The following is a 13,783-nucleotide window of genomic DNA, read 5'->3' as shown; positions in this document are numbered from 1 at the left end:
ATTTTTTACAGAATTTGATTTCAAACTCCTTACCACACATTTGGGCCCCTAGAATGCCAGGGCAGTATAACTACCCCACAAGTGACCCCATTTTGGAAAGAAGAGACCCCAAGGTATTCGCTGATGGGCATAGTGAGTTCATGGAAGTTTTTATTTTTTGTCACAAGTTAGTGGAATATGAGACTTTGTATGAAAAAAAAAAAAAAAAAAATCATCATTTTCCACTAACTTGTGACAAAAAATAAAAAATTCTAGGAACTCGCCATGCCCCTTACGGAATACCTTGGGGTGTCTTCTTTCCAAAATGGGGTCACTTGTGGGGTAGTTATACTGCCCTGGCATTTTCCAGGGGCCCTAATGTGTGGTAAGTAGGTAAATGACCTGTGAAATCCGAAAGGTGCTCTTTGGAATATGGGCCCCTTTGCCCACCTAGGCTGCAAAAAAGTGTCACACATCTGGTATCTCCGTACTCAGGAGAAGTTGGGGAATGTGTTTTGGGGTGTCATTTTACATATACCCATGCTGGGTGAGAGAAATATCTTGGCAAAAGACAACTTTTCCCATTTTTTTATACAAAGTTGGCATTTGACCAAGATATTTATCTCACCCAGCATGGGTATATGTAAAAAGACACCCCAAAACACATTCCTCAGCTTCTCCTGAATACAGAGATACCAGATGTGTGACACTTTTTTGCAGCCTAGGTGGGCAAAGGGGCCCATATTCCAAAGAGCACCTTTCGGATTTCACTGGTCATTTTTTACAGAATTTGATTTCAAACTACTTACCACACATTTGGGCCCCTAGAATGCCAGGGCAGTATAACTACCCCACAAGTGACCCCATTTTGGAAAGAAAAGACCCCAAGGTATTCGCTGATGGGCATAGTGAGTTCATGGAAGTTTTTATTTTTTGTCACAAGTTAGTGGAATATGAGACTTTGTATGAAAAAAAAAAAAAAAAAAAAATCATCATTTTCCACTAACTTGTGACAAAAAATAAAAAATTCTAGGAACTCGCCATGCCCCTCACGGAATACCTTGGGGTGTCTTCTTTCCAAAATGGGGTCACTTGTGGGGTAGTTATACTGCCCTGGCATTTTCCAGGGGCCCTAATGTGTGGTAAGTAGGTAAATGACCAGTGAAATCCGAAAGGTGCTCTTTGGAATATGGGCCCCTTTGCCCACCTAGGCTGCAAAAAAGTGTCACACATGTGGTATCTCCGTACTCAGGAGAAGTTGGGGAATGTGTTTTGGGGTGTCATTTTACATATACCCATGCTGGGTGAGAGAAATATCTTGGCAAAAGACAACTTTTCCCATTTTTTTATACAAAGTTGGCATTTGACCAAGATATTTCTCTCACCCAGCATGGGTATATGTAAAATGACACCCCAAAACACATTCCCCAACTTCTCCTGAGTACGGCGATACCAGATGTGTGACACTTTTTTGCAGCCTAGATGCGCAAAGGTGCCCAAATTCCTTTTAGGAGGGCATTTTTAGACATTTGGATACCAGACTTCTTCTCACGCTTTGGGGCCCCTAGAATGCCAGGGCAGTATAAATACCCCACATGTGACCCCATTTTGCAAAGAAGACACCCCAAGGTATTCAATGAGGGGCATGGCGAGTTCATAGAAATTTTTTTTTTTTGGCACAAGTTAGCGGAAATTGATATTTTTTAATTTTTTCTCACAAAGTCTCCCTTTCCGCTAACTTGGGACAAAAATTTCAATCTTTCATGGACTCAATATGCCCCTCACGGAATACCTTGGGGTGTCTTCTTTCCGAAATGGGGTCACATGTGGGGTATTTATACTGCCCTGGCATTCTAGGGGCCCTAAAGCGTGAGAAGAAGTCTGGAATATAAATGTCTAAAAAATTTTACGCATTTGGATTCCGTGAGGGGTATGGTGAGTTCATGTGAGATTTTATTTTTTGACACAAGTTAGTGGAATATGAGACTTTGTAAGAAAAAAAAAATAAAATCCGCTAACTTGGGCCAAAAAAATGTCTGAATGGAGCCTTACAGAGGGGTGATCAATGACAGCGGGGTGATCAATGACAGGGGGGTGATCAATGACAGGGGGGTGATCAATGACAGGGGGGTGATCAATGACAGGGGGGTGATCAGGGAGTCTATATGGGGTGATCACCCCCCTATAAGGCTCCATTCAGATGTCCGTATGTGTTTTGCGGATCCGATCCATGTATCCGTGGATCCGTAAAAATCATACAGACATCTGAATGCAGCCTGACAGGGGGGGTGATCAATGACAGGGGGGTGATCAGGGAGTCTATATGGGGTGATCACCCCCCCTGGAAGGCTCCAGGGAGACGCCTGTATGTGTTTTGCGGATCCGATCCATCTATCAGTGGATCCGTAAAAATCATGCGGACGTCTGAATGGAGCTTTACAGGGGGGTGATCAATGACAGGGGGGTGATCAGGGAGTCTATATGGGGTGATCACCACAGTCATTGATCACGCCCCTGTAAGGCTCCATTCAGACGTCCGTATGCGTTTTGCGGATCCGATCCATCTATCAGTGGATCCGTAAAAATCATGCGGACATCTGAATGGAGCTTTACAGGGGTGTGATCAATGACAGGGGGGGGTGATCAATGACAGGGGGGTGATCAGGGAGTCTATATGGGGTGATCACCACAGTCATTGATCATGCCCCTGTAAGGCTCCATTCAGATGTCCGTATGTGTTTTGCGGATCTGATCCATGTATCCGTGGATCCGTAAAAATCATACGGACATCTGAATGCAGCCTGACAGGGGGGTGATCAATGACAGGGGGGTGATCAGGGAGTCTATATGGGGTGATCACCCCCCCTGGAAGGCTCCAGGGAGACGCCTGTATGTGTTTTGCGGATCCGATCCATCTATCAGTGGATCCGTAAAAATCATGCGGACGTCTGAATGGAGCTTTACAGGGGTGTGATCAATGACAGGGGGGTAATCAATGACAGGCGGGTGATCAGGGAGTCTATATGGGGTGGTCACCACAGTCATTGATCACGTCCCTGTAAGGCTCCATTCAGACGTCCGTGTGCGTTTTGCGGATCCGATCCATCTATCAGTGGATCCGTAAAAATCATGCGGACATCTGAATGGAGCTTTACAGGGGTGTGATCAATGACAGGGGGGTGATCAATGACAGGGGGGTGATGAGGGAGTCTATATGGGGTGATCAGGGGTGATCAGGGGCTAATAAGGGGTTAATAAGTGACGGGGGGGGTGTAGTGTAGTGTAGTGTAGTGGTGCTTGGTGCTACTTTACTGAGCTACCTGTGTCCTCTGGTGGTCGATCCAAACAAAGGGGACCACCAGAGGACCAGGTAGCAGGTATATTAGACGCTGTTATCAAAACAGCGTCTAATATACCTGTTAGGGGTTAAAAAAATCACATCTCCAGCCTGCCAGCGAACGATCGCCGCTGGCAGGCTGGAGATCAACTCTCTTACCTTCCGTTCCTGTGAGCGCGCGCGCCTGTGTGCGCGCGTTCACAGGAAATTTTGGCTCACGCGAGATGACGCCAATCGGCGATAGTGTGACCTGGGAACGCCGCAGAGATGACGCCTTTCGGCGTTAGCGTGACGGTAAGTGGTTAAATATATCATATAGGAGACACACACAATGATATTTGAGAAGTGAAATGAAGTTTATTGGATTTACAGATAGTGTGCTATAATTGTTTAAACAACATTAGGCAGGTGCATAAATTTGGGCACTGTTGTCATTTTATTGATTCCAAAACCTTTAAAACTAATTATTGGAACTCAAATTGGCTTGGTAAGCTCAGTGACCCCTGACCTACATACACAGGTGAATCCAATTATGAGAAAGAGTATTTAAGGGTGTCAATTGTAAGTTTCCCTCCTCTTTTAATTTTCTCTGAAGAGTAGCTACATGGGGGTCTCAAAACAACTCTCAAATGACCTGAAGACAAAGATTGTTCACCATCATTGTTTAGGGGAAGGATACAGAAAGCTGTCTCAGAGATTTCAGCTGTCGGTTTCCACAGTTAGGAACATATTGAGGAAATGGAAGACCACAGGCTCAGTTCAAGTTAAGGCTCGAAGTGGCAGACCAAGAAAAATCTCAGATAGACAGAAGCGACGAATGGTGAGAACAGTCAGAGTCAACCCACAGACCAGCACCAAAGACCTACAACATCATCTTGCTGCAGATGGAGTCACTGTGCATCGTTCAACCATTCGGCGCACTTTACACAAGGAGATGCTGTATGCGAGAGTGATGCAGAGGAAGCATTTTCTCCACCCACAGCACAAAAAGTGCCGCTTGAGGTGGGCTAAAGCACATTTGGACAAGCCAGCTTCATTTTGGAATAAGGTGCTGTGGACTGATGAAACTAAAATTGAGTTATTTGGCCATAACAAGGGGCGTTATGCATAGAGGAAAAAGAACACAGCATTCCAAGAAAAACACCTGCTACCTACAGTAAAATATGGTGGTGGTTCCATCATGCTGTGGGGCTGTGTGGCCAGTGCAGGGACTGGGAATGTTGTCAAAGTTGAGGGACGCATGGATTCCACTCAGTATCAGCAGATTCTGGAGACCAATGTCCAGGAATCAGTGACAAAGCTGAAGCTGCGCCGGGGCTGGATCTTTCAACAAGACAACGACCCTAAACACTGCTCAAAATCCACTAAGGCATTTATGCAGAGGAACAAGTACAACGTTCTGGAATGGCCATCTCAGTCCCCAGACCTGAATATAATTGAAAATCTGTGGTGTGACTTAAAGAGAACTGTCCATGCTCAGAAGCCATCAAACCTGAATAATATAAAGATGTTTTTGTAAAGAGGAATGGTCCAAAATACCTTCAACCAGAATCCAGATTCTCATTGGAACCTACAGGAAGCGTTTAGAGGCTGTAATTTCTGCAAAAGGAGGATCTACTAAATATTGATTTCATTTCTTTTTTGTGGTGCCCAAATTTATGCACCTGCCTAATTTTGTTTAAACAATTATAGCACACTTTCTGTAAATCCAATAAACTTCATTTCACTTCTCAAATATCACTGTGTGTGTCTTCTATATGATATATTTAACTGACATTTTTTATCGTAACAACCAACGATTTATACAGGAAAATCATGACGATTAACAAGGTTGCCCAAACTTTCGCATCCCACTGTATATATATATATATATATATATATATATATATATGTGTATACAGTTGCAAGAAAAAGTATGTGAACCCTTTGGAATGATATGGATTTCTGCACAAATTGGTCATAAAATGTGATCTGATCTTCATCTAAGTTACAACAATCACTGTCTGCTTAAACTAATAACAGACAAAGAATTAAATGTTACCATGTTTTTATTGAAAACACCATGTAAAAATTCACAGTGCAGGTGGAAAAAGTATGTGAACCCCTAGACTAATGACATCTCAAAGAGCTAATTGGAGTGAGGAGTCAGCCAACTGGAGTCCAATCAATGAGATGAGATTGGAGGTGTTGGTTACAGCTGCCCTGCCCTATAAAAAACACACACCAGTTCTTGGTTTGCTTTTCACAAGAAGCATTGCCTGATGTGAATGATGCCTCGCACAAAATAGCTCTCAGAAGAGCCACGATTAAGAATTGTTGACTTGCATAAAGCTGGAAAGGGTTATAAAAGTATCTCCAAAAGCCTTGCTGTTCATCAGTCCACGGTAAGACAAATTGTCTATAAATGGAGAAAGTTCAGCACTGCTGCTACTCTCCCTAGAAGTGGCCGTCCTGTAAAGATGACTGCAAGAGCACAGCGCAGACTGCACAATGAGGTGAAGAAGAATCCTAGAGTGTCAGCTAAAGACTTACAAAAGTCTTTGGCATATGCTAACATCCCTGTTAGCGAATCTACGATAAGTAAAACACTAAACAATAATGGATTTTATAGGAGGATACCACAAAGGAAGCCACTGCTGTCCAAAAAAAAACATTGCTGCACGTCTCCAGTTTGCACAAGAGCACCTGGATGTTCCACAGCAGTACTGGCAAAATATTCTGTGGACAGATGAAACCAAAGTTGAGTTGTTTGGAAGAAACACACAACACTATGTGTAGAGAAAAATAGGCACAGCACACCAACATCAAAACCTCATCCCAACTGTGAAGTATGGTGGTGGGGGCATCATGGTTTGGGGCTGCTTTGCTGCGTCAGGGCCTGGACGGATTGCTATCATCGAAGGAAAAATGAATTCCCAAGTTTATCAAGACATTTTGCAGGAGAACTTAAGGCCATCTGTCCACCAGCTGAAGCTCAACAGAAGATGAGTGTTGCAACAGGACAATGACCCAAAGCATAGAAGTAAATCAACAACAGAATGGGTTAAACAGAAGAAAATACACCTTCTAAAGTGGCCCAGTCAGAGTCCTGACCTCAACCCGATTGAGATGCTGTGGCATGACCTAAAGAAAGCGATTCACACCAGACATCCCAAGAATATTGCTGAACTGAAACAGTTCTGTAAAGAGGAATGGTCAAGAATTACTACTGACTGTTGTGCACGTCTGATCTGCAACTACAGGAAACGTTTGGTTGAAGTTATTGCTGCCAAAGGAGGTTCAACCAGTTATTAAATCCAAGAGTTCACATAATTTTTCCTGCACTGTGAATGCTTACATGGTGTGTTCAATAAAAACATGGTAACATTTAATTCTTTGTGTGTTATTAGTTTAAGCAGAATGTGATTGTCTATTGTTGTGACTTAGTTGAAGATCAGAACACATTTTATGACCAATTTGTGCAGAAATCCATATCATTCCAAAGGGTTCACATACTTTTTCTTGCAACTGTATATACACTCACCTAAAGAATTATTAGGAACACCTGTTCTATTTCTCATTAATGCAATTATCTAGTCAACCAATCACATGGCAGTTGCTTCAATGCATTTAGGGGGGTGGTCCTGGTCAAGACAATCTCCTGAACTCCAAACTGAATGTCAGAATGGGAAAGAAAGGTGATTTAAGCAATTTTGAGCGTGGCATGGTTGTTGGTGCCAGACGGGCCGGTCTGAGTATTTCACAGTCTGCTCAGTTACTGGGATTTTCACGCACAACCATCTCTAGGGTTTACAAAGAATGGTGTGAAAAGGGAAAAACATCCAGTATGCGGCAGTCCTGTGGGCAAAAATGCCTTGTGGATGCTAGAGGTCAGAGGAGAATGGGCCGACTGATTCAAGCTGATAGAAGAGCAACGTTGACTGAAATAACCACTCGTTACAACCGAGGTATGCAGCAAAGCATTTGTGAAGCCACAACACGCACAACCTTGAGGCGGATGGGCTACAACAGCAGAAGACCCCACCGGGTACCACTCATCTCCACTACAAATAGGAAAAAGAGGCTAGAATTTGCACGAGCTCACCAAAATTGGACTGTTGAAGACTGGAAAAATGTTGCCTGTTCTGATGAGTCTCGATTTCTGTTGAGACATTCAAATGGTAGAGTCCGAATTTGGCGTAAACAGAATGAGAACATGTATCCATCCTCTGATAGCTACTTCCAGCAGGATAATGCACCATGTCACAAAGCTCGAATCATTTCAAATTGGTTTCTTGAACATGACAATGAGTTCACTGTACTAAAATGGCCCCCACAGTCACCAGATCTCAACCCAATAGAGCATCTTTGGGATGTGGTGGAACGGGAGCTTCGTGCCCTCGGATGTGCATCCCTCAAATCTCCATCAACTGCAAGATGCTATTCTATCAATATGGGCCAACATTTCTAAAGAATGCTATCAGCACCTTGTTGAATCAATGCCACGTAGAATTAAGGCAGTTCTGAAGGCAAAAGGGGGTCCAACACCGTATTAGTATGGTGTTCCTAATAATTCTTTAGGTGAGTGTATATACATCACACATATAAATATATGCATATATATCACATATATTTATTAATTATATATATATTTATTAATTATGGGTATATTATTTATAAGCGTTGGTGGTATAGTGTGTCTAAATATACTTTTTGTAAAATAATGGCACCCCCTTTCGTTGGTGGTTGCAGTGGCTGCATGCTTATTAGGCAAATACTTACCTGAATCAAGCATCCAGCAACGTCACCGGACTTTCCGCCTCCTTACCAGCGATGCCGGCGTCTTCTCCTCCAGGCGTAGGGCTGACGTCATCGGCGCAGGCGCACTGAGGAAGGAGCAGCCAAACGAGCGTCCTTCTCTCAGAGCACCTGCGCCGAATGAGGACCGGTACGGCGCAGGCGCGGGATTTCAGCTGCAGACAGGGCCAGCGGAAGGAGGAGAGCACTCGCTGGCCCTGTCAATCAAGTGGAGGAGGGGGATTTTTTAGACCGAGGATGCGGCGGCTACCAGCAAGTAAACGCCCAACTTGCTGGTAGTGAAGAAATTTGCATATCACAAAAGTACTATTTTTAAAGAATTTAAAGCACAGCCAGAGGTAAGAGGGGTATATATGGACTCTGTGTACATTAGCAATTATATTAAGTCCAATACTGAAAATTGCTGTTTGGGGGTTGACAGAAGCCCTTTAACATTAAACTTGTTGAAAAGTTTTGCTTCTTTTACAGCCTAACATAACTTATTTTGATGTTACATTGGAGGACCTACCTTGAAAAAGCCAAAAACCATGTTTACATCTAATAAGAGAACAACAGCTGTCTATGACTAGAAATTATGTCCTTCACTCGTTGCTTGCATCTTTCCCCTGTGACTGGGTATAAATCAGTCTTCATTTCTACACATAGGAAATGCCAAAAGGCACAAATATGTTGTTATGCTATTATTATTTTTTGTTAGGTCCAGAGTTAATCTTGTATTGTTTAGTTGTTTTTGTCAAAGCTGGCATTGAGACTGTTTATTACCAAACCAAATAAAGTGCTCTAAGCCAAGGTAAATGCTAAATAGCGCATAAATTAAAATTGGGACTATATGATCGCAGCTATTGACTCCTTACTAACCAGAGTGTTTTGGACTTAAACATATGGTAGAGGGGATAAAAAAGGTCCTGATGCTCCTGATGAAGGGGTTTCTCTTATACCCCGAAACGCGTTGAGCAGATACCTTCACCCTATGGTTCAATTGGCAAGAAGTACGAGTTTGGACTGCTGTCATTCCGTGAGATCCTATAGGCTACCCAGGCGCAGGAGGTATTCCGGAGGGTGTTTTGAGTTTATCCCATCCGATACCTCCTGAGTGAAGTGAGTAAAATCTGTATTTTCTCTTAATTTACATTACTATATTGTCCAATTGATTTTTAAACGATTCTTCAAATGTGCATACTATTAGTCTATATACATATATATATATATATATATATATATATATATATATATTATATATAAAGAAATTTTATAGAGACTCCAACCTACTAATTGTTACTTTTCAATTAGTGGATCTACAACATATATTTTCATCCGATGGTCTGTGGCGCCACCTAAAGGGGCAAAAAACTTTTTTTCCTCTGTTTTCTCTGCCTTGGTCTTAAACAACCAGACACCTTTTAGCAATGATTAAAATCTCTGCTCTTTCTGAGCTCAAGATAGCCCATTTGACTATTATCAGTGATTGATGGCATTATGTGTGTATATACAGGGATAGCTATAGGACACGGATAAGAGGGCCCCTGTGTACAACTGAACTCAGAAAAAAGCAGAGACTTAAAGAGGACCTTTCACTAGAATAAAAAAGCTAAACTAACTATACAGACATGGAGAGCGGCGCCCAGGGATCTCCCTGCACTTACTGTTATCCCCGGGCGCCGCTCCGTTCTCCCGTTGTAGCCTCCTGTATCTTCATAGTTAGGCTCCACCCAGGGGAACCTGACGGCGTCTCCTTCTCCCATGCTGTAGTGATGGCCAATCGCAGCGCTCAGCTCATAGCCTGAGAGAAAAAAAAGCCTCTCAGGCTATGAGCTGAGCACTGCGATTGGCCAGCGCTACAGCCTGGGAGAAGGAGACCCCGGCAGGTTCCACTGGGTGGAGCCTAACATATGAAGATACCGGAGGCTATACCGGGCGAACGGAGCGGCGCCCAGGGATAATAGTAAGTGCAGGGGGATCCCTGGGCGCCGCTCTCCGTGTCTGTATAGTTAGTTTAGATTTTTTTATTCTAGTGAAAGGTCCTCTTTAAATGTATAAACTACAAGTTTTGCTGACTCTTACCCCATAAAGCTATATATCAATCTGCTCAGCTCCGCCTGCTCTATAACATCCTGCCTGCAAATTACATTTTGTAATGGCATGTACTCTTTAATGCATTGTACCCTATCTTTAACTGCAACATGTTACATAAATACACAAATACAATAGAAAAATGTTATCCGATATATACAGTATTTCCATATGTTTATTTTGGAAGCATTATTGAACAGTTTAGGACACACACACACAAGGTGTCTTTCACAGCTATCTGAAAGATTGAAAACCCCCAAAGTGACCTCATTTGGAACACTAGACCCCTTAACATACTCATCTAGGGTATAGTGAGCATTTTGGCCCCAAAGATTTTCTTTGTAGGAATTAATGAAAAGCAAGTGAACATTTTTCAGGCCCCATTGCGCACTTGTACAGGCATAGAGCTGCTAAAACAATTAAGGAAAGTCCCATAATATACTCAATATTAGAAACTAGACCTCTCAAATTATTCAAAACTGATTTTTACAAACTAGGTGTTCCACAGGATTTAAAGATTGGGGGTAAAATTTAAAAATGTCTTTTTTTTTTTGCAGATTTTCCAATTTAATAAATTTTTCCTTTGACACAGCAAAGGTTAACAGCAAAATAAATATAAATTTTTATTATGCCGATTCTGCAGTTTACAGAAACACCCCATATGTGGTGGTAAACTGCTGTATGGGCGCACCATTTTGACTTTTGGTCGACAGATTCCACTGGAATGGTTTTAAGGTGCAATGTCACATTTGAGACCTTGAGGTACCCCTACAGTGGAAAACCCCAAAAAGTGACCCCATTTTGGAAACTAAGTGCTTTGATACAACAGGCGTTTCATACTTTTTTTTATTTTATTTGATCATGAAATGAAAAATGACATTATATTTTAATTGTTACAAATGGTAATATGAAAAAAAGCAACCCAAATTTTGTTACATATTTTTTCCTGAGTACGACAAGACCCCCATGTGGTCAGAAACTGATTTTAGGGCACACTGCAGGGTTGAGAAGAGAAAAAGCACTATGTGCATTTGAGGTCTTGTTTGGTGATTAATAAAGCACTGGCCGACAACTGCAAAGTCTCTGAAGTAGTATAAAAAAGAAACTCACAAGAAGTGACCACACTTTAAAAACCACACCCTCGCATAATTTACCAAGGGGTTTTGTGAGCATTTTGACCCCACAGGTGTTTTGCAAAATTGCAGTTTTTTTCACGGATATGTCATTTCAGTGGCCAATATGTTGTGCCAAGTGTATGCCAGTGTAAAAAGCAGGCCCTCTTATTATCATGCTGTGCTTCCTGGTTTTAGAAAAACTGTATGTGTGGAACTTATCTTTTGTCTGGACATACAAGAGGGCTCAGGAGTAAAAGAGCACCATGCACATTTGAGCTAAAGTGTGGTGATTTACACATCTTCTTCTGACTGTAGAGGCCCTGGGGTGAAATAATAAATGGAACCCCCAACTGCCCATTTTGGAAAATCCAACCCTTAAGATATTATGGGCTGGAGACAGCATTTTGACGCCACAGTATTTTGTAGAAATTAATGAGCGGTGGATCATGCAAAATGAAAATTACTATTTTTCCACAGATATAGCATTTTAGTGCCCCTTATGCTGTAACCAGCTGTCTATGACACACCACACCCCTTAAATTGTTAGGTGGGTTTTACTGGATATGGAAATTTCATAAATGTAGAAAATACTGCATTGGCACACAGCAGTGCTCAGAAGAGAAGGAGCGCCTTTTGACTTTTGGAGGACAGATATTGCTGGAATAGTTTTCAGGTGCTACATCTCAGTTGCAAAGCCCCTGAGGTACCCATACAGTTGGGAAACCCCCAATAAGTGACCTAATTTTGGAAACTACACCCCTCAATTTATTCATCAAGGGTGGATTAGCATTTTAAAACCAAAGGTATTTTGATCAAATTAACAAGAAGGGGACCATGCAAAATGAAAATTTAAAAAAATTGAATGAAAAAAGCATTTCAGTGCCAAATATATTAGTGCCAAACCATGACCTTTTAATTGTCAGGTGGGTTTTACTGGGTATGGAAATGACATTAATGTGGAAGTAAATTCAGAAGGGAAAATTCAGGGTTCAGAAGGGAAATGCCACTTTTTAGATTTTGTAGAGGATTGGTATTTTGATGGATTGGTTTACAGGCAGTATGTTGCTTTCAAACAGTCTCTTAGGTACCAGTATAGTTCTTTTCTGCCAACCATACATTTTTTATTTTTATCTTTACGGAGATGTGTGGGAGTTTATTTTTTGCAGGATGAGTTGCCATTATCATTGGTTCTATTTTGGAGTACATATGATGTTTTCATCTCTTTTTATTTTGCCTTTTGGGAAGCAGGATAAAGAAATGCAGCAATTCCTACACTGCTTTTTGAGTTTTATTATTGCGGCATGCACCATGCAGGAAAAATGACATGCTATCTATATTCTGCTGGTCAGTACGATTACAGCGATACTAACTTTATATATTTTATTTTCATTCTAACACTTTTACACAAAGCATTTTTAATTAAAAAAAATCATGTTTTTGTGTCACCATTTTCTGAGAGCCTTATTTATTTATTTATTTTCTGGCGATGGTCTTGTGTGAGGGTTAATTTTTTTGCAGAATAAATGGATATTTTTATTGGTACAATTTTGGAGTACATACGACCTTTTGATTGCTTGATATTATATTTTTTGGAGGTAAGGTGAAAAATTAGCTGTTCTGGCATAGTTTTTTTTTTTTTTTACAGCATTCACCTGAAGAGGTAGATCCTGTGAAATTTTTATAAAGCTGGTCATTACAAACACAGTGATACCAAATATGAGTTTTCATCGATGTCGGTGGTTACAGCAGGGGCTCAGTTACCAGTAACACCCGGGCCACCGCCTCTGATTTGGCTGTCACTGTATTTATACACTGCTCTGCAATAAAGCCTGTGACCTATATATACAGCATTTGCTCACTATCGGGTTAAAGATAAAAATACATAAAGTGCAGTGTATGTAATGGATTCTCACCTTGTTTGTGTAGTACGTATCATCTCAGATACCTTCTGCATGTAATCTGTGGCTAGCACAACAACTTCTTCATCTTCAGAAAAGTTTTCATGGAATATCCTGTCCAAAAGGTGTTTCCATTTAATCTAAAGTGAGCAATAAAATAAGACATGGTAGAAAAAAATGGAATTGATAAAAACAAACATGTGCAATCAGCGCACAGCCTGGTTAATCCTCTGTGCACGGATCCTTGTTGAAGCAAATACAACTGGGAGGCAAACAAGAGGTTCCAGCACTAGAGTTTTGTAATAAAACTGTAGATTATTGAAAATGATAAAAATAGTCCATGTCTCCGAAACAGGTCTACGCGTTTTGCACTAAGCATAGTCCTTATTCATGACCTGTCGGTTACACGGACATTTAACTAGTGTGTATTACCGGAAGTGCGCGCTTCCGGATATGCTCCAGCTCCCCCGTGTGGCAATCGGAGGAGCCGAAGCTTGTATGTAGCAGTTTTTGGTTGCTTCATTCCCCAAATAAATTAAATAAAAAGTTATCAAAAAGTCATACACAACCCAAAATGGTATCAATGA

The 13,783-nt window shown here is 41.5% G+C and overlaps 1 protein-coding gene across 1 annotated transcript in view; it reads right to left on the bottom strand.

The window, feature by feature from the left end:
* Positions 1–13,783, bottom strand: part of ECEL1 (endothelin converting enzyme like 1) — a 158,244-nt gene that overhangs the window by 88,405 nt on the left and 56,056 nt on the right. Inside the window, exon 6 of the mRNA XM_040428434.1 lies at positions 13,212–13,336. Coding sequence (XP_040284368.1) covers positions 13,212–13,336 — 125 coding nt within the window. The remainder of the gene's footprint in view (positions 1–13,211; positions 13,337–13,783) is intronic.

Source organism: Bufo bufo, chromosome 4 (assembly GCF_905171765.1).
Source record: "Bufo bufo chromosome 4, aBufBuf1.1, whole genome shotgun sequence".
NCBI lineage: Eukaryota > Metazoa > Chordata > Amphibia > Anura > Bufonidae > Bufo > Bufo bufo.
This window is presented reverse-complemented; position numbering and strand designations above follow the sequence as displayed.